We start from the raw sequence: 21200 nt of genomic DNA, 5'->3' as shown, positions 1-21200 counted from the left end.
CAAAAAACACACACTTCTGATGGCAACACAAAGTACCACGATCTTCCCCAGTAATACAAATCAAAAGCCTCTAAAATGTGTGTACCTTTGACTCAGCACACTTTTAGAAATATATCTTAAAAACAATTGATATATGCAAGAATTATGAAGATGTTAATGTATATTTATGATACTTAAAAAACTGAAAACAATTTAAAATTTCAAAAGCAGAGGACTCTGGAAAAAAGTGGCTCATATGACAGAATATAATAAAAATCAAGCTGTAGATTTTTTTCCAGTTTTTAAAAGGAAGATTTATTTAACAAGTTTCACTTAGTACAATACATCTAATGGAAATCACAATACAAGGAAAGATTTAAATCAAAGCTTCAGAATTTTATACAAATGACATGACCCAACTGCTAAAGTACTGATTGGTGTGGTGTTACATCTCAAAATTTTCCCAGATCTTAAAAAAAAAAAAAAAAAAAAAATTTGAAGTGTACACTCACGTGCCTTACAGAATAAACCAAAAAACTAGAATTAACAAACATGCCAAATGTTTTCACTTTGAATCGTAGACAGAGCGCCTATATTTTGAGTTTTACAGAAAAGCATGTTTCTCAACATGCATCCAAGTTTTCAATGTACTGTGGTATAACAGCAACATTTAACATAAGTGAAACTGCTTTAACCTAAATATGCTTACTGCTTAGGTACACTCCTACAACGTAACTAACTTGAGGAAAGATGAAAATTGTTTTAACAGTTATGGTCAATACTGAACTGTGATTGCATCCTAGATGAATGTTTCAGTGTTCAAAATTACCGAGCCTGCAGTCTGAAAACAACTTTGCCTTCCGTTTTACAGTAAAGCATAAATCACAAGCCTGTAATGCCAGTGTTAGTTTGTTTTCTTAAAAAAATAGAGGAAAGGAAAGAAAGAGAAAGAGCGAGCGAGCTGACCAAGAGTGATCAGAATCAGTATTTCCCATTTACCAGTCATATTGGATATGCTAGACAGCCCTCCCATTCTATTCAACTCCCATAAATGAACAGCTTTTATTTCTGTGGTAGCTGTTTAGTGCTTCTTCTCTACCTATGCAAGGTTTGACTGATAGTCACTGGAGTTTTCCTGCAGAACTTGGTCATATCCACTCATACTGCTCTGACCACCATAACCACCCCCGTAACCACCACTCAGTTGCTGGCTAGCAGGACCCCCATAACTAGACTGGTTGGATAAGCCCATCCCTCCCATCATTTGGCTACCATAAGCACCACCACTTGCCCCTGCTGTAGAATTCAAAAAGAGTTCTACATAGCTGTGATCATAAGCCCCTCCACTTGTTCCTGCTGTGGAATTTAAGAAGAGCTCCACATATCTGTGTTGCATATTAGCCTTGTCTTTTGCCATAGCTGCCACAGCATCTTCATGAGTAGCAAATTCAACATCTGCCTCACCAGTAACTCTGCCATCAGGTCCAATTTCAATGTGTACTCTCATGGGGTTGAGAGGTGAGAAAAAATTGTAAATATCATTTTCAGTAGCTCTGTAAGGTAATCCCCTCATGTGTACACAGTGCCCTGTGGTACTTTGGAAACTGGACCCACCATCTCCATATCTATGATCAGACATTCCTGAAAAACAGTAATTGAGATCTCTTCCAAATCTATCAGACCCAAAGCCATAGCCATCATTATAGCCACCATAATCATCATAGCCTCCATACCCTCCACCATAGGCACCTCGCCTCATCCTTTCAAACCCGGCCCCTCTTCCAATACTATTATACCCTCTGCCAGCCCCTGGCCTATCATAGGGACCTGGTCGTTGCATAGCCATGAGCTTTCGAGGGGGGTCATAGTGGGTTCGCACTTCAGCTCGGCTACTCTTAAAGATTTCAATGTACCTGTGCCCTATTCTTTCCTTGTGTTTCTTTAAGGCCTTTTCAGCTATCTCCTGTGAAGCAAACTGCACAAAGGCCTCCCCTGTGCTCCGCCCCTGAAAGTCCACCGGCAGTGTCATCCCATTTGGCACAATTTCCAGCCCTGAAAAAAACTGAACAATCTCCTCCTTGCTACAGCCAAACGGGAGTCCTCGAAGACGGACGAAGCCATCATTGGCAGTATCAGGACTATTCGGACCTGTATGCTTCAATACCCAATCCATTTCAACACTATTGGACTTGAATACTTCAACGTATCTGTGTCCCATGGTTTCTCTGTCCTTCTTCAAAGCCAATTTCACTTCATCTTCCGATTCAAGTTCGACAAACGCTTCACCACTTGGTCTGCCTTCTCTGGTGTAGATGAAACGGATACCTGATGTGCCATTTTGGATTTTGCAATCGGAGAAGAAGCGCATCACTTCATCGGCAGAGCAGGACCAGGGTAGGCCCCTGACCTTCACCACGAAACCCTCCCTGCCTTCTGTGCCCAGCATCATGGTAACTGTAGGCTCTTGGTGGCAAGCTCAGCTCAATGCAAATACAGTGTAGCTGAAAAAAATGAGAACACTATTATCATGGAACAATGTTCACAATATAGTAAGGAGAAAAAGCAAACTATGAATACAAAATTCAAATATACTGATAGGGTTTTTTTGGTAAGACATTCATATAAACAAAAAGACTGCAACACATTTCTAATTCATTCAACAATTATTTACTTGGTACCTATTATGTGCTGGATACCATTAATGGTGGTTATTTCTGGGTGGTAGAATTATGGAAGCTTTTTGTTTCAGGGAATGTTTTCTTTGGAAGTTTCAGTACATTCTAAGATTTCTACATTGACTATATATTATTGTAACACCATAGTCAAAAGAAAAAAGAGTAAAAATTAACATCAACACAATCAGTGGAAGATGGCAACAAAATAAAAAATGGCTATATATGATTACATAAGAACTTCATTACATCAAAATATTAAACAGAAGACAAATAATACACTTGAGAAGATACCTGCAACAAATGCATTAATACCCTTATATTAGGAACTCACGTAAGTTAATAAAATCAGGGGAATATTAAGGCCTAAGAGATAAATGGAAAAAAGACATTATGGGGAATTCATGCATTCATTTTACATTTTTCAGTTACCAGGTCCTGTATTTGCTTCTGGCAGATAAGGATCAATAAGCCCAGAAAGGACTTATGGCCCAATGGGGGCACTCTATTCCTTTACTAAAAACAAAAGGGCAAGTAAACATTATCTCTGCTATGACAGAATTCTGTGTAGGCTGAAAGGGTGGTATTAAAGCAGGGCATGGTTGGGTAAATCTATCGGTTGGCACAGAATGGTTACATGAAACAGACTAACTGGTTCAGGGGTCCATAAAACTTTTTCAGTATGATGGAACATAAAATAGGAAGAGGCAAGGCAGGAGATAAGGCTAGCAAGATAGAGATCAGATCCTAAAGGCCTAATTTGATAGACAAACCCTAAGGGCCTTTACCAGGGTAGCTCCGAGGAGTAAGGGGAGGAAACTGACATCTTCAGAAGCCTTTCAGACAGATCGCCCTGGCAACAGTGTGACAACAAATAGAGGGGGTTGATGTGACACTGGCAAGATCATTTAGAACCCTGATCTCCTAGAGATGTGTTAAGGATTCACCTAAGGCACAGGTGGCAAACACAAGGCCCGCAGGTCGAATCTGGCCCCCCACCTTGTTTTATCAGGCTGTACCTTGTTTCTACTCTTCTGCAGCAACCTAGCTCTCGCTTAACTGTTAAGGCGTATTACATTTATACAGTCCTAAAATTACATTTGGCCCTTTGAAGGCAACCACAAGGCTGATGTGGCCCCTGGTGAAAATGAGTCTGACACCCCTTACCTAAGGCAACAACAGTTTTTTAAAAGGAAGAAAGATGTTAGCTAGGCATTCAAAGCAGTGGACTCTTTGGGACTTCGTAACATACAGGCAAGTAGATATATGAGGACAGAGGAGAGGAGTCTGGGAAATGTTCAAACCTCGTCAATCACCAGAGATGCATGTTAAAACCAAAATTAATTGCCACTTTTCACCTGTCAAGATAGTGAAAACTAAACAGTGAGGATAAATCAATGCTTATATTCAGGGTTCACAAACTAGCACAAACCCAGAAGAATGAAAGTTGATACAGTATTTCTGGAAAGCAATTTGGAAATATGTATCATGTCCTTTGATACAGTAAATCCACTTCGGGTTATGTGCCCTAAGGAAATGATCTGAAATTCAGACAAAGATTTATGGAGCTATATACTCAACGAAAGGTATCTTATTAAAGAAAGACAAAGCCCCGGCTGGTATGGCTCAGTTATTTTGAGCATTGTCCCGTACACCCAAAGGTTGCAGGTGTGATTCCCGGTCAGGGCACCTACCTAGGTTGCGGGTTCAATCCCCGGTCCAGGCATGTATGCATGTATGATCCCCAGTCCCGGAGCACACAGAAGGCAACCAAATTGATGTTTCTTTCTCTTTCTCTTTCTCTCTCTCCGCCCCCCTCTCTCTCCCCTCCCCTCCTTCCCTCCCTTCCTTTCTAAAAGCAATAAAAAAATGTCCTTGGGTAAGGGAAAAAAAATAAAAAAGAATATTACACACTTAATTTAAAAAAAATTATTAAAATATTCAATAACATAAGAAATTACTTATACCTTATAATCTTAAGAGACCCAAGATCACAGCTACTTTATAATTTCAACTATGTGAAAAACATATATTCTTTAACCCTGCTGGAATTCCTTCCAGAACCTGGTCAACTGAAATACAAATGTTCACTGCAGCACTGTTAGCAATTGTAGAAAATTAGAAACCTAACTATCCATCAATAGGTGGATAGCTGAATGAATTATACTTTACCCTTAAAATGGACAGCTACAGAGCTTTTAAAAAAGATATGCCCTGACCTAGGATTTCCAAAACATATTAAATGAAAAAATATGTATAGTATGACCCTACTTATACATAAGCATCCATGTATATATGTTTGCAAATGCATACAGTAGGGTCTGGAAGCATATAATACATTTTTTTTTTTGAGAAAACAACTGGAAAGTCCAAAGAGTGAAGTGGATTTTCACTTTTTACCCTATATACTACTACATAGGTTTAATTTTTAAAAATCCTTGCAATTGGGATTTAAAAAACAATGTTAGGAAAAATATATGCATGGGGAATGTGTCAAATGTTAATAGTGGTTTCGGACTCGTAGGTTTATGCTTTTTCAATTTAATTTAAACATTTTGGTACATTCTTAATTCTGCATAGAGTAATTACTTTTATTTCAGCAAAAATAACACACAAATTAAAATGTTTGCTTTTTTAGGGTTTGGTATAGCAAATTTTATAAAAGTTTCTAATTTGGTACGTGGGTGGCTTCTTTGACATAGTGTGGCCTCTTAGAAAGCACAAAGTGTACTAATTGCCATAAAACCGCAGAGGATTCAATTAAACAAAGACTAACTGCCCATTATGTGCCTTTCACACTGCATATGCAGTGATAAGAGTCGTCCTATATAAACCATCTCCAGATTGGAGCAATAGATTTTCAGACTAATTTTTTGCCTGCCTTAGCTCTTGGAGGACCCACCTCATTTAATGTCCCTGCAGCACTCTGGGCCTTAACATCCTCTCTAGTGGCAGGGAGGTTCTGCCTCATTACTGTATCTCCTGAGAAGGCCACTTGTCTCCGCTGGCTGAAGTAGGAACCAGTATTCCATTTGTGTGTTAAGGATTTGTCTACTTATATGCGTGTTACACACATACTTTTTAAGAATTTGTCTACTTATATGCGTGTTACACACATACTTTTTACACACCTTAATGCTGAGTAGTTACCTCTGGGTGATTAATTATGACTATATATTTTTTAAAACTTATAGAATGCTGGCATTTTTCAAATATTCAAAATTGAACCAGTAAACTGCTGTTATAAGTAGAAAAATAAATGTTACTTAAATATTCATCTCAGTAAAAACATTTATTGGGCACCTCCGTCAGGCATGTAAGATTTACCTAGATGTGATTTTACATATAAAATTGACTTGGTGCCTCTCCCTACAGGCAATCGGGCAGTGGAGATCGAGTACCTGAAAGGATGGACCAGCACTCAGACCACTGGTCTCAACATGTTTCCTAATCCACGGACGTGGCTTTTAAACGTTTTTCACCTTAAGGTTTCTCTTAAGGGTCTCCTGAGACCCACCCGGACAGAGATACACGAAAACCATACACAGTCACGAACGTCCACCATTTCCCCACCAGGCGCAGCAAAGGCGGCTTCCCGGCACTGAGATGGGGGAGTGGGGGGCGGGGAAGGGGAAAAAGCAAGGAGCGAGAAAAGCGAAGGCGGCCCACGGACCCCGCTTTCATTTTCATCATCACCACCCCTGGGTCCCCTGTCCCCACCTACACACCAACCTCTAACGGTGCCGGATGATGTTCCTCCTTCTTCCCTCAAACGGCTATAGCAAGACGGTAGACGACGACCAGAACTACTTCTGCTCACGTAAGCGACTGATCACGTGAGCGGCTACGTCATGTGAGATATCAGTCACGTGACTAACTCTTAGCTTAAACTCGGGATCACTGAAGTATCACACTTCCTTCTGGTATGAAAATAGGGCAGGCCAATGTCAAGAGAAGGAGTGTGATTGGTTGCGGTACGTCTTACGTGACTGATCATTGGTCTGCCTCTGGGGATAACCGTCCCAGTTACCTGAGAAAATGCGTCATTACGTAACTCCAGTAATTAAGGTTAAACTTAAAAGCCCAGTTTACCGGGGAAATTTGTTATGTATGGTTACCGTGACAATGAGGCTGACAAGCAGAGGCCAGCGTCTAGGCTGTGTGCTGGCGCTTTGTTTCCTGGCCCTGGTGCTCTGGGACGTTCCTGGGGCCTGGGCCCTGGACAATGGCTTGGCGATGACCCCTACCATGGGCTGGCTTCACTGGGAGCGCTTCATGTGCAACACTGACTGCAAAGAAGAGCCGGATTCCTGTATCAGGTATCGGAGATGTTGGGTACCCCTTCCATCCACCTTTCCCCATGTTTGGAGGGGTAGAGGGTCTCAGCGGGAACATTTGAGCCTGAGGGAGATCTTCCTACTGCTGCTGCTTTTTTATTCCCAGCAAACCGTCCTGGATGGGGACTAGCCCTAAATTTTCTCCCTGTGACACCTTCTGGGATGGAAGTCCAGCCAGCGGGCCCTGCTTCCGGCTTCTTGGTCTCTACGGGATTACCTAGCTTGGGACTTTCTCCACTAACCATCCAGTCCCGGTCAGAAACTTCTTATGAGCTACTGCTCTGCCTCTGCCTGTTGTAGCAGCGAGCACAGCTGCAGTGAGTAGGAGAGACAGAAGGCTATTCTTCTTTTGGGTCACAGGGTTCCTTGACTGTAATGTGAGGGAGTTTAGGGAGACCATGGAGTCTGTGCGATCTCCTCACCCTCTTGCCCTTCAGTTTGGCGTCTGGCTAAAAGGTTGACCTAGAGAAACTTTTTACAGGCATACCTCGCTTTGTTGCACTTCACTTTATTGCGCTTCACAGATTTTTTTTTTTAACTAAATTGAAGACAAGACCTTCCACCAGCCAAAAGATTAGGGCTTGCTTTATTTGCTGTGTTCTGGAACAAACACGCAATATCTCCGAGATATGCCTGTATATGGAAACCAAAGATTAAGGCTTGTTGGCTTGCAAACTGGCCAGAACCATCCTTAAGTGTAATCTGTAACCACCGCAGAAGAGGAGGGCTGGGAGAAACCCAAGGAAGTGGCAGACCACTCCAGATTAGTAGGTAGCAGGGGGGGTTAAAAGTTTTTATTTATTTTCAGAGAGGGGAAGGGAGGGAGAAAGAGAGGAAGAGAAACATCAATGTGTGATTGCCTCTTGTGCGCCCCCTACTGGGGACCTGGCCCGCAACCTGGCATGTGCCCTGACGAAATCAAACCAGTGACCCTTTGGTTCACAGGCCAGCCCTGGATCCACTGAGCCACACCAGCCAGGGGAGTAGGTAGCAGTTTTAATCAGGAACGGAATTTACCTAGGCAGATTGTCTTGCGAGGCTGCAAGAGGTATAGTTTCCCACACCTGCCAGCCAAATAAAATTTGTACAGAGGCCTTAGCTGGGTTCAGTCACATACAGGCATACCTCCGATATCGCAGGTTTGGACCCAGACCACCGCAATAAAGTGAGTCACTCTTTTTGTTGGTCGAAAGTCTTGCCTCCAATTTGTTAAAAAACAAAAAACAAACAAACAAAACCCCTCAACATCTGTGACGCACTATGAAGTGAAGCAAAACAATGCAAGGTATGCATGTGTACTGCCCTTACAAGATCAACACATTCCTACCTTGAGGCTGCATCCTAGGGGCAGCTTTTTGGAAGAGGGAGGCATGCAGAATGCACATTCCAAGGACAGGGGTAGAGGTGAGGAGCTTCCAGTTTTCCAGATCCACTGGGAGGGTCAATCTCTTATTGTTGACCTTCCCCAGCAAGGCTGGATACACACATTATGTGCCTGTAAATTGGGAATAAATCTGTAAATTGGGAATAACACTCTTTGTTTAATTTATTAATTTTTAGAGAGAGAGAGATTGACATTGATCCACTGCTTTACCCATTCATGCATTCATTGGTTGACTCTTATATGTGCCCTGACCAGGGATTGAACCTGCAACCTTGGCGTTTGGGGAAAACACTCCTACCAACTGAGCTACCTGGCCAGGGCTGGCAATAACAACTCTTACCTCGGGGAACTGACTCAAAAGGATCTGTAAAATAGTTGTTGTTTTTTTTTAATTTCCTAAACTTTCAATGACAGTTAACATACAATATTATATTAGCTTCAGACATAAACATAGTGATTAGACATTTATATATATAACTTACAAAGTGATCACCTTGATAAGTCTAGTACCTATCTGTGATATCAAGTTCTTTTTTTATTGTTTGTTGGTGTCACGCTGGTTACTAACAGAATAGTTCCTAAACATAATAAAGACACATACGGGGCAGAGGCCCTCTAAAAGCACTGGTTATGGTACATGCCAGTGCCCATAAGTAATTCCTATCAATGTCTTTACAGCTTTACATATAAAGTCAGAATGTCGATCAAACACCACAGAATTAATTGCCCTTCTAAGTTTCAGAGTAAGTCCGTTGTGACCCTGGGGTAAACTGTGTAGCAATTGTGCCCATCACATACATAGTTTTTGTCTTAATTTTTTTCTAAGTGGTAGTTGTCTTATTTTTATATCTGATTCTAAAACTAATTCATGATCAGTGCAAAAATGTAGATAGTAGAGAAGGGTATAATGAAAATAAAGATTCTCCTCATTCCACCACTCAAATAACCATGGTTAAAATGTTAATATACAGCCTTGGAATAGTTTTCTAGTAAATAACACAAATTTCTTCTTGCATTATTTTCAATAAAAATGAGATCATGTTTATGTTGTGAATTGTTAACAACGTTGAACATTGACTGCCTGTGTTCAAATTTTAGCTCATAGTTACTTAGCCTTGTGACCTTGGGCAAATTAGTTACCCCTTCCTAAATGTAAGCAGAGTACCTGGCACGGTATAAGAGCTTCATAAATGCAAGTTGTATGTATATACCATAGTTTTTTAAGCAAATTCCTGTTGTCAGCTATTAAGGCTCTTCAATTTTTCATTATTATGAACAAAACTATGCATCACTCTACATCATCTGATTCTCTCCCTTAAAAGTCTGATTACTGGGTCCAAATGTATGCTCACTTGGTGACATATCAAACTGTCCTCCCAAAAAGTTTTACAAATGCACATTCCCAACAACAGTACATGAGAATGCCTGTTTCCCCACACCCGGGCCCGCACTGTATTTCGATCATTCTTCTAAAACTTTGCCAATCTGTGGGGATGGCTGGGGTGGTGGGGAGTGGTGGGGAGTGGTGGGGGGAAATGGAGACAACTGTACTTGAACAACAATAAAAAAACTTTGCCAATCTGGTAGGTGTTTTTATTTCCATTTGTTAAATTGGCTCTTTGCATGGTTTCTTTTATGGATTGCTTGTTTGTGTTATTTCCCTATTTTTCAATTGGAATGTTTTTTTGTTGTTTTGGGGGGGTTGCTTGCTTTTGGGGTGGTATTTTTTTGTTTTGTCTACCATATGTTGTGAATGTGGTGGTTCTTGCTATATGTTGGTTTTGATATTTATATATCAAATATCAATTTTTTCCTTTATTTCTGACTCTGGCATCATGCTGAAAAAGTCCTTTCCTGCCTGAAGATAATATAGTCACCTATATTTTCTACTAGTATGTTTATGGATTTTAAAAATATTTAAATCTTTAATTCATCTGTCCATTATTCTCCTATAAAGAATGCCACATTTAATATTAACTAAATTCCATGGTACCAAATGGCTGGAAGGATCTCTTTCTGAACTTTCTCTTTAATTCCACTGATCTATGTATTCTAGTGCTACTGGTACTACAGCAGCTTCATTTATCTTTTGGAGAATGATCACATGTTTAATCTTTTAGGGGAACCTTTCAAATCATGTTGCCAAGTTCCTTAAAAAGTCCTTTTGGGATTTGTTCAGGGTCTTATTAAATGCGTAAAGGTGTGTAGGGAGAATTAGCTTCTTTTTAATACTGAGTTTTCTTATCTAGGAGCAAAATAATATCTTAAATTTATCTCTAGGTATTTTAGCGTTTTCCTGTTGCCTTTTTGGTTGTTCTTGTCAATGGTGTCTTTTTCTCCGACTAGGTAATTGTTGATATCAAAGGAAGCTGTTGATTATGTTACCTGTGTAGTTTCTAACTTAACTGAACTTTCTGCTTAGTTCTGATAGCCTTTTCAAGTTCATGCATTTCTCATTTCTATTATAATTGTTCAGGGATCTTAGGGTAGAAATATTAAGAGTGGAGGGGAAGGAGAACAAAAAGGGCCCAGTCCATTTTAACTCGCATTGGTTGTGATTACTACCCAACTATAATTGGGTTGAAAGAAATTGGAAATCCCAAGGTGCCTGACAAATAGGAGGTACCCAATCACTTGTTTAATGAATTGTAATGATTCTTGGAATTTCTCTTTCAGTGAGAAGCTCTTCATGCAAATGGCAGATCTCATGGACTCAGATGGCTGGAAGGAAGTCGGGTATGAGTACCTCTGCATTGATGACTGTTGGATGGCTGCCGAAAGAGACTCAAAAGGCAGACTTCAGGCAGACCCGATACGCTTTCCCAGTGGGATCCGCCACCTAGCTAATTATGTGAGTTTATAGATAATTTTCCTTTTCATTCAGGAGACTAAACACCTCTGTACAGAAGCTTGCTCGAAAACACTTAGAAAGTAAAATAGATGCCATTATCTGAATATTGAATTGTAAGGCTTATCAGGTGGAATTTTCATCCCATCAGCAGACACGTGTTTTGCATTAGTTCTTGAGGCCCATCTTAGATAAGTTCTCTTTTTGCTGAAACAACTGAATTTTCTGGAAATAAAAAGGAACTTGGCTTTTGACATATGTGTGCATATATTTTCATATAAGCTTTGAACAGTATTGCAATTGTACTATAAACTAGAATTTTAGAAGATAGGAGGAATTCTTGCTGGAGATTGTTAAAGAGTAATAGAGCCAAACAGTAATTAAAGGCAATGAAGTCATTTTATTTAGTCTGCTGCAGTAAGAGGAGCGAAGCTCAATGCTGAACATAACAAAGATGAGTGGGGATTTTTAGCCAACAAGCAGATTGAGAGGGTCAGCGAATGGAAAATTACTAAGGGGAGACATCAAGGGAAGGAGAATTCTTGCCAAAGATAGACCAAGGACTTAGGCATCACAGGGGGGAGATAAGGAACTCGATCATATATGGAGAGTGGGAGGAAGACTCAGTAGGATTCTTGCTAAATTGACACCAAAAGCCAAGGTTGAGGCCTACTTAACAAGGGTACTCAGAGGAGCCTAACTAATGTTTGGTCAAGGAGAGAGTCTGTCCGGATAAATCTATCATCGCCCTGGAAAGGCAAATTTTAGGTTCCCAGCAGAGGAAGATTAGAGTGGCTGATAGCTTTCTCTTCAGTTCTGTGCTATAGCTTGTATGTGTAGTTTGAACTCAGCAGAATTGGAGAATTTACTCTTTGTCTCCCAACAAACTCATCTGGATAATTTGGGGGACTTGTGAAAAAAGTGCCCCCGATACCTGATGAAGTGTATGTGTCTCTTCTCACAGAATGGAGTGGTTCTTTTTGTTTCATGATTGCCCTTCTATTGTGGTGGCTCTTTCCTCTCTTTTCAGGTCCATAGCAAAGGACTGAAGCTAGGGATTTATGCAGATGTTGGGAAAAAAACCTGTGCAGGCTTCCCTGGGAGTTTTGGATACTATGACATTGATGCCGAGACCTTTGCTGATTGGGGAGTAGATCTGCTAAAATTTGATGGTTGTTACTGTGACAGTGTGGAACAGTTGGCAGATGGTATGTTTCATTCAAGAGATTTAGCCATGAGCAAAGAGAAGAACTTTGAGGCCAAGGTAACTGAGCATCCACAGAACTAATCTTCCCATTTTAAGTACCCAGTCACAATACTGGAAATAATTATTCTCAATGTGCCAGAGCTCCTGCCTCTTCTATTCTTTCAGTTTGTCCATGCATCCATTCATTCATGCAACGTAAAATCCATGCTTGCCTAACCATGGCTACTATTGTGCACTTTTAATTCCAGAGGGCGCTGAGTTCATTACAAATAGGGATTGTAACTCCCCATAACATCATTTGGGAAAGCATCAGAATGTCATGCAGTGGCAGAAAAGGGGCATCTTCACGCCTGCCTCTTCTCAATATATGCACCATCCCGTACTGCCTCCTCAGAACAATCCCAGCAGTCTAGGATATTTTAGACACAATTTCAGCATAGAGCAGCCACCTGTCTCTGCTGCTGGTTTAAAATATAAACGTGGCCCTTTTGATAGCCTCTTTTGTTGAATTTTAAAGAGAGAGGAAGGGAGAGAGAAAAATCTATTTATTTTACTTCTTTATGTATTCATTGGTTGATTCTTCAATGTGCCCTGAATGGGGATCGAACTCATAACCTTCACATATGGGGACAACGCTCTAACCAACTGAGCTACCCCGCCAGGGCCAGGTAGCTTTTTAAACTGTACAGCCACCACTGGAAATTCCCTTCCTTCCCTTATTTTACCCATTGTTTTCTTATACAGGTTATAAGCACATGTCCTTGGCCTTGAACAAGACTGGCAGAAGCATTGTGTACTCCTGTGAGTGGCCCCTGTATATGTGGCCCTTTCGTAAGGTGAGGTAGTGAGTCCAGAATCCAATAAAACCTTGGTGATAGATTTTCAGGACTTGAGCACAAAGGTCTCCTTCAAAGTCCCACCTTACTTAACAGTCTTATCCTACCATCACTCCCAGGATCCAACCACTTCTTACCATCCCCACTGCTATCCCCACTTGGGAAGTCAGTCATCTTTGATTCTTCCCTTTGTCTCACGGTTCACAACCTATCCAGCAGCAATCCTATCAGTACTATCTACAAAATAAATCCTGAATCAGCTCATTTCTCTCTGCATCCATCTTGGTCTTTCCAGCTACCACAGTCTCACACGCAGACTGCTCCCAACAGCCTGAACTCTCTACTTCCATTCTCTCCCTGCCCCCATCCATGTCCCAACCAGCACCCAGGTGTTCTTGTTAAAATGCAACTGGAACCATATCACTCCCCTGCTTAAAACACTTAACTGGCTTCCCCTTGCACTTGGAATACAATCACACTCTGCTGTTCTGGCCTCGGCCTACCTCTCCAACCTCATTTCTGGTCACTTTTGCCCTCACTGCACTGGTGTTCTTTCGTCCCTCAAACACTCCAAGCCTGTTGTTGCCTCAGGGCCTATTGCTCTTTGTTTTCTGCCTGATACAGTCTTCCCCCGGATTCCTCAGCTCCTTAACATTGAGATCTCAGACCAGAGACCTCATACTCAGACTGGTGTTCTCTAACTACTCTAAAGTAGTACTCTAGCCATGCATTCTTTACCACATTAACCTGTTCAGTTTCTAACTAAGCCCTTAGCACTATATAGAATTATGTGTTGACTGGCTTGTCTGTCTCCTCCAGTAGAATGTAAGCTCCAGGAGGGCAGGGGCATTGTCTGACTTTATCACTATATCCCTAGCATATGGTAAGTATTGAATAATTATAGAATGGGTCCCTGGTATTTCCTTCTGTATGAAACTCTGTAATATACTCTTCACCTCTTTCTCAACATCTTAAACCACAGGTGCAAACACAAGGCCTGCAGGCCAAATCGGGCCCTCCACCTTGTTCCTACACTGAGCTCCTTGTCCCTAGTTAAGGAGTAGTTACATTTATACAGTCCTAAAATTACATTGGGTCCTTTAAAGGCAACCGCAAGGCTAATGTGGCCCCCGGTGAAATGAGTTTGATACCACTGTCTTAAACCTTGGATATCCCATGTGCCTATTTACACACTTTAATTTGTTCTATTAACCAGTCATATGCCTAGGATTCAGATTGCCGTTTTTTAATAGTTATTCATGATAGCCGTTATTGAGTTGTGGATTGCCACAGATTTGGAGGAAATTGACTTCTCTACTTTTTTATCTGACAGGAATTCATGAGTCCTTGTCAAATATGCACAATTAGTTTAAAATAGTGCCAATATTGTTGCTGCTTTTTTTGTAATTGTTCAAGTACAGTTGTCTCCATTTTCACCCACCACAGCCCCCGCCCCACCCACCCCACCTTCCACCCTTGAGCCTACCCCCTTTGCTTTGTCCATGTGTCCTTTATACATGTTCCTTGGTGGCCCTTATCATATTTGATGAGTTCTATGTAATTTTGCAGCTGTTTTCACTTAAGACCATTTGGTATTTCTGAGTATAAAAGCAACAGATGTTCATTTTAGTTTGAAAATACAGTGAGGTGTGAAAAAAATTTAAATCCTCCATAATCCCAGTACCTAGTTACCATTTGGTAAATTTCCAGCATAAACATTGTTTAAGCCATTTTAAGTAGGGGTTTTAAGTTACATTGCCTGCTTCTGAAGCAAACTTCTTACAGTGAAATTCCATCCCAATAAGGATTTAGCTCTCTTCCTGGAGATCTTAAGCTGTAAACGAAAGAGGTTACAAGCGCTTCCTTTAAACTTGACTATTTTCACCTTGAGGAGAATGTTAGTAGAAAATAAATGGAAGAGTGAACTCTGTTTTCGCAGCCCAATTATACAGAAATCCGACAGTACTGCAATCACTGGAGAAATTCTGGAGACGTTTATGACTCGTGGCAGAGTGTAAAGAGTATTTTGGACTGGACATCTTCTAACCAAAAGACAATTGTTAGTGCTGCAGGACCAGGGGGTTGGAATGACCCAGATATGGTAAGAATCTGAGCCCTCCGTGTTCAAACCCTTGCAGTGGGTCTGTTTCCTACTTGACATTCAAGGTAAATCAGCAAGTTCCTTTGAGCAGGCGTATGTCAGAGTGCTCAGAGCAGGGTGCCCTGTAAAGTGGCTTCTGTCCTCTCATTTGAATTCTAATGTCATTCTTTGTCCCAGCTAGTGATTGGCAACTTTGGCCTCAGCTGGGATCAGCAAATAACTCAGATGGCCCTCTGGGCCGTCATGGCAGCTCCGCTACTCATGTCCAATGACCTCCGACACATCAGCCTTCAAGCCAAAATGCTCCTTCAGAATAAGGATGTAATTGCCATCAACCAGGACCCCTTGGGCAAACAGGGATACCTACTTAGAAAGGTACAGTAAAAAAGGTTATATGGGTGAAAAGTGGACTTGGCCAGGAACATACTCTCCTGCCTTCTAGTTTTCAATTCATCCAAATGTTTATTTTGGTGTTTAAGGTGGCTTTATACCCAAGTTCCAAGTCTTGGGCCTAAAACTGTTACATATGAAGATATGCACTGCTCTTTCGAGAATACATTTTTAAGCTCAATATAATCAGTAATGAAGGTTTTTTTGCTACAATCATTATTTCCCAAACATGCTACAGGATAACTTTAATTTTTCCTGTAAGGGTTTGTTAGTTCTGACAGTAAGACTAAATTCCACAAGGCAGCTTATTGCTACTTACCAAGCTATCACCTATTTTCTTGGCTTACTTTTCAGGAAGACAACTTTGAGGTGTGGGAACGCCCACTCTCTAGCTTAGCCTGGGCTGTGGCTATGGTAAACCTGCAGGAGATTGGTGGACCTCGTTCTTATACCATCAATATTGCATCCCTGGGTCAAGGAGTGGCCTGCAGTCCTGCCTGTTTTATCACAGAGCTTCTCCCTACGAAGACAAAGCTTGGGTTTTATGAATGGAATTCTTGTTTAAAAACTCGAATAAATCCCACAGGTACTGTTTTGCTTCTGCTAGGTAGAAGCCAGACATTTAAAAAACTTCCTTAGCCCTAGTTGGGTGGTTCAGTTGGAGTGAACATCGTCCCATACACCACAAGGCTGTAGGTTCAATCCCAGGTCAAGGTACACACCTAGGTTGCAGGTTCAATCCCCAGTTGGGGCACTTATGGGAGCAATTGATTGATGTCTCTCAAGCAATCGATCAATGTCTCTTTTCCTCTAAAATCAATAAACATGGCCCTCCCCCATTGAGGATTAAAAAATAAAAGCTCCCTTAAAAATGTATATTTTGTTGCCAAACTGACTACCCCACTTCAGCTGTTATTTACTCGTGTGAAATTTCACTATAAAAAACAAACAAAAAAAAATAGGGCACAAAAGGCCCACTCAAAATACAAAGTATGTTTTAATCATTCCTTTGCCTGTCATGTGATTACCAGTTATTTTCAACAAAATTGGAAGACTAATTCTTGTCAGTTGACAAAAATGCAATGAAATTGGTAAACCCAGACACATAAATTTGGAAGCAAACTGCTCCATCTCACTGAGACTTTCACTCACCAAATATAGTACAGTTGCTTTCACCATCCAGTGTTGCTGCACAAGTATGAAGAGCTGCATGTGTATATAATAGTACACAAAGACAAGCCCTCACCGGTGTGGCTCAGTGGATTGAGCGCTGGCCTGTGAACCAAAGGGTTGCTGGTTTGATTCCCAGTCAGGGCACATGCCTGGGTTGTAGGCCAGGTTCCCCATAGGGGGCATATGAGAGGCAACCACACGTTGATGTTTCCCTTTACAAAGAAATTTTTTTAAATCTTAAAAAAAAAAAACAGTATACAAAGGCGAAAGGGATATGAATTTGAAACTGTTAGGCTTTTATAAGTACCGTGCGCTAACCGATTGCGCCACTGGAGCTCCTGAAACTGTTAGGCTTTTAAAAAAATGTATTAACACTGCCAGATTCCATTGATTTTAATTCAGTAGAAATTAAATCCTTTTCATAAAACAAATTTATATCCACTAAACTTGAGGGGGTGGGTCAGACTGTTCAGGTGGTATGAGAAGTCTGAGGACATGTAACACACAGCACGTTGGGGCCTAGAGAACAGGGCCCAAATTCCTCATTAAATGACTGAAGTTGCAAAGGTACGTGAGACAAATTATTTCACTCTTGGTAAACTTTACATTCACTATAGATATAATTGTTACTGAGCTCACCCTGTAAGAGTTTCAGGTCTTTACTTACATCCCAAGATAAGCAGTAACGCTTATTTTGTAACAGCAAAAGGGATCCCATGAAGCCCCGAGGGTTTAAAGTGCCAAACTAAACCATCACATGTGAGTTCAATCAGATTCAATTCAAAATGAGCAAAGCACCCAAGACCCATTAGGCTTAAATTTCCCCTTGTATGACACTAATTAATCTGCCACCCAAATACACCATTGTCAACCACATGAAGCGAACATATCCTCATGATTTTATTGTCACATAATAAAACAAAAAATGAAGCTTAGAACTGGATCACTTGGCCCTGTAATAAAAAAGAAAAAAAAATGAGTTTATTTTGCAAAAAACCTCTAATTCCATCAAGCAGTGTCTATGCCTACAGGGATCACCATTCTTTATTGAGGTGAGTCTCATTCTCCCTTTCCTACTCATGCCGAACACCACCAAAACCTTACACCTCAACTATGGATCAGGTACTGTAGTTTGCAGGCTGGCACTCAGCCCACTGAGCCTCAGCAGTCAGGGCTTGGATCAAGTACTATATATAGAAGGACTATCCCTGATCTTGATGCCAGAAAAAATGAGTGGGCAGAAATGTTCAACCTTCTACCCCAAATTGTATACCTTTCTCTTCTTATCTCCTCCCAGTTCAAAATGCTTGCATCTCTTAATAGCCAGCATTCTCTTAGATCTGCAGTTGGGCTCAACACATTCAAGCCTCAGCACAATCTTCTTTGTAGTTTTAGCCTGGAAAAAAAAATGATACCTTTCATAAATCACCGCAGAAAATCTGTCTTCAAAAATACGACTCCATTGGCTTATGTACTACCTTCAAGCAAAGTGTTGCAAATGATAGAGTTGTGACAATGTGTTATTAGCTATAGGGAGAAAACAGAAATATGAAAATGGCAGTGCCTTTAAAGGGAGAATGTATTGGGTTGGCCAAAAAGTTCATTTGGTTTTTTTTTCCATAAGATAGCTCTAGTGACACTTAGTTGTCTTTAACTTCATTCGAAATAATTTTGCTTGATTGTTTTTTGACAGCTGTTGTATCAGCATGCATTTAAAAAAAAATCAAACTTGGTGAATCTTTGTGTAGCCATTTTAATACTGAAGATGGAAGAAAATAGGTCACATTTTTGGAATGTTATGCTTTATTATTTCAAGAAAGGTAAAAACAATTGAAATGCACAAAAAGATTCAAGCAGCTGTGACTGATCGAATATATCACATTGTTTGCAAAGTTTTGTGCGGGAGATTTCTCACTGATGATGGTCCTTGGTTGGGTAGATCATCTTAAGTTGACAGCAATCAAATCGAGACATTGAGAACAATCACCTTTATACCACATGGGATATAGCCCACATACTCAAAATATCCAAATCAATATAGTTACTGGTGAAAATGAAAAACGTGTCTTATATTTTATGGAAAAAAAAAAAAACCTTTTTGGCCAACACAGTAACAGCAAAGGTGGCAGGTTATGTAATTGCCATCAAGTTCTCCATTCACATCGGACATCCTAGAGGGCTGCTTATGAAATAGGTACTCATCATACCACTTGAACTTGTGGCAATTTAACAGCTTTACATAGTTAAGTATTCCACACAACCAAAAATGGGTCATGTAAGTCCATGCACTATGAGATAAACACAACTTTCACAATCCATTAAATGGGGTTAACAACAGTTAAACTTAAGATCTATCAGTTCTCTGGCATCTATCTACAATTACGTCTAGAATTTGTGTATTCAACTATATTCTTGGGTATCCAACCCATGGCCCAGGATGGCTATGAATGCGGCCCAGCACAAAATCGTTAAGTTTACCCAAAACCCTTTTTTTTGCTCATCAGTTTCCATTAGTGTTTGTGTATTTAATGTGTGGCCCCGAGACGCCAAAAAGGTTGGACATCCCTGCTTTAACTCAAGGTACACTCCCCATGAATACAACCTTAATTTAAGCCTGTTCTTATGAGAATTCTACTGCTGTTAGTTTGCAGTTCTCAAAAATCCAAAACGTAGCTGGAACCCATCTTTTAAACAAGTTACTTGAATGTGATTACGGCAGGCATTCCTTTCATCACTTTGAGATCAAATCATTTACTGCAAGTGAATGGTAAATGAACACTCAAGTCACTCCTTAATACTTGCTGGTACCAAGCTAAATGAAGGGCAAAGTGCCAAAAGAAACACTGTTTTCATGGGAATGCTGTTGCAGGCACTGTGTACTTTAAGGAGTAGCCAAATCACCTGGGGCAAAAACAAATACACATTCAGTCTGAAAATGACAGAATTCAGGAGGGTGGTGGGAGGCCTAAATGGCTACTTTAAAGAGCTTTATGCCTTCATGAGACAGGTAGCAGACTCACTGCCGGCTTCTGAGCTGAGAAGCAAAATTAAGAGAATTCTTACTGCAAGCAAGAGCTGAGGATTCCCTAGGATGTGACAGAAACAGGGCAAAGAATATACTCATGCACTCAAACTTCAGTCCTTAGAAAGGCTGGGCACATTCCTTAACTTGATGTTTGCCTCTTCACAAAGGGAAAGACAGAAAATACAAACACTGCAATGGTGCAGTATTGTAGACTCGGTTGTGGCACTCCCAGCTCCACTGCGTACGAGGTGTGTCACTGCAAATGACTGAGACAACTTCGCTGCAACTATGAAAACATATACCTACATTGTACAGGTGTGTGGGCAACAACAAATGCAAGGTCTTTACTAGTCAGTGGGACACATTTCAAACATTAATTACCCACCTTTTTCCGGAAAATTGGCTTAGTCTGCCCACCATAGCCACTCTGCTTCCTGTCATAACGCCGCTTCCCTGGGAGAAGTAAAGTTATTTGTTACAGTATACCAAAGAAAATAAATCACAAGTACCACACAGAGAAACTTTCCTACGGTTTTTACCTTGGGGTTTCCAGCAGAAATGGGTATCAATACCCAAGCCGAAGGAAGGCAGGGGCGGGGTGGGGTTGTGGGCTTTTGTATTATACTATTACCACAAATGCCAATTTCAAACCAAACCCCATACAACAGACCATCTTACCCTGCGCATAAAGAGAATCCTTGCCCTTCTTGTACTGTGTTACTTTGTGGGGTTGATGCTTGCCACACTTCTTACAGAAAGTCCGGCGGGTTTTAGGAACGTTCACCTAGTAAATAAACCATTCAGAATGTGCAGTGTTTATCAGATGCCAATGACACAACGCCGACCCAGTTCACACTAAGGCCGCCCACGAGGGCTCGACTCTCAAACCCCCCACTAACTCTCTGACGATAAGGTGGTCCGGCCCCATGTGCTTCACGTACTGCTGCCTCTGACGAGCCCCAAAGTGGAAAAAGAGCATATTTGCTCCACTCCCGGTAATGTCTACGTCTGATCCCACCGCTTCAATTCCTGGCCCCGAAGCCAGGTCCCTTCTGGGTCGAACCCGGCAACACTGGGTTTCTTTACTACCACGAGTTCGCGGAGGGGGCCGGACCCATCCCGGATGGCACCGTTTACAGTGGAGGAAAGATTACACTGGATGCTACGTGTCCCAACACCACAAACCTACCATGGTCGCGAGAGCGCTAACAGCACGGAAAGGAAGAGCCTAGGCCGGAAATGAAAGTA

The 21200-nt window shown here is 41.1% G+C and overlaps 3 protein-coding genes across 4 annotated transcripts; 1 reads left to right on the top strand and 2 right to left on the bottom strand.

Moving 5' to 3' along the window:
* Positions 1–267: 267 nt before the first annotated feature.
* On the bottom strand, positions 268–6525 carry HNRNPH2 (heterogeneous nuclear ribonucleoprotein H2). Its single transcript, XM_024578772.3, has 2 exons — positions 6384–6525; positions 268–2480 (listed from the first exon to the last, which is right to left on the bottom strand). Exon 2 carries the CDS (start codon positions 2426–2428, stop codon positions 1079–1081), a length of 1350 nt encoding a protein of 449 aa, XP_024434540.1. The 5' UTR covers positions 2429–2480; positions 6384–6525; the 3' UTR covers positions 268–1078.
* A 56-nt stretch (positions 6526–6581) lies between these two features.
* On the top strand, positions 6582–16630 carry GLA (galactosidase alpha). 2 transcript variants are annotated; one of them, XM_024578764.4, is made up of 7 exons: positions 6586–6970; positions 11049–11223; positions 12251–12428; positions 13172–13263; positions 15203–15364; positions 15542–15739; positions 16109–16630. In XM_024578764.4, exons 1-7 carry the CDS (start codon positions 6690–6692, stop codon positions 16391–16393), a joined length of 1371 nt encoding a protein of 456 aa, XP_024434532.1. In that variant the 5' UTR covers positions 6586–6689; the 3' UTR covers positions 16394–16630. The 2 variants fall into 2 exon arrangements, with proteins under 2 accessions (XP_024434533.1, XP_024434532.1); XM_024578765.4 differs by lacking the exons at positions 12251–12428; positions 13172–13263 and having other exon boundaries at positions 6582–6970.
* A 1173-nt stretch (positions 16631–17803) lies between these two features.
* On the bottom strand, positions 17804–21200 carry RPL36A (ribosomal protein L36a). Its single transcript, XM_024578733.3, has 5 exons — positions 21142–21200; positions 20631–20736; positions 20338–20405; positions 18201–18323; positions 17804–17880 (listed from the first exon to the last, which is right to left on the bottom strand). Exons 1-5 carry the CDS (start codon positions 21142–21144, stop codon positions 17860–17862), a joined length of 321 nt encoding a protein of 106 aa, XP_024434501.2. The 5' UTR covers positions 21145–21200; the 3' UTR covers positions 17804–17859.

The sequence above is a fragment of the Desmodus rotundus genome, chromosome X (genome assembly GCF_022682495.2).
Source record: "Desmodus rotundus isolate HL8 chromosome X, HLdesRot8A.1, whole genome shotgun sequence".
In the NCBI taxonomy this organism is placed as follows: Eukaryota; Metazoa; Chordata; class Mammalia; order Chiroptera; family Phyllostomidae; genus Desmodus; species Desmodus rotundus.
The sequence above is the reverse complement of the archived record's forward strand: the minus strand, read 5'-3'. Positions and strand labels throughout refer to the sequence as shown.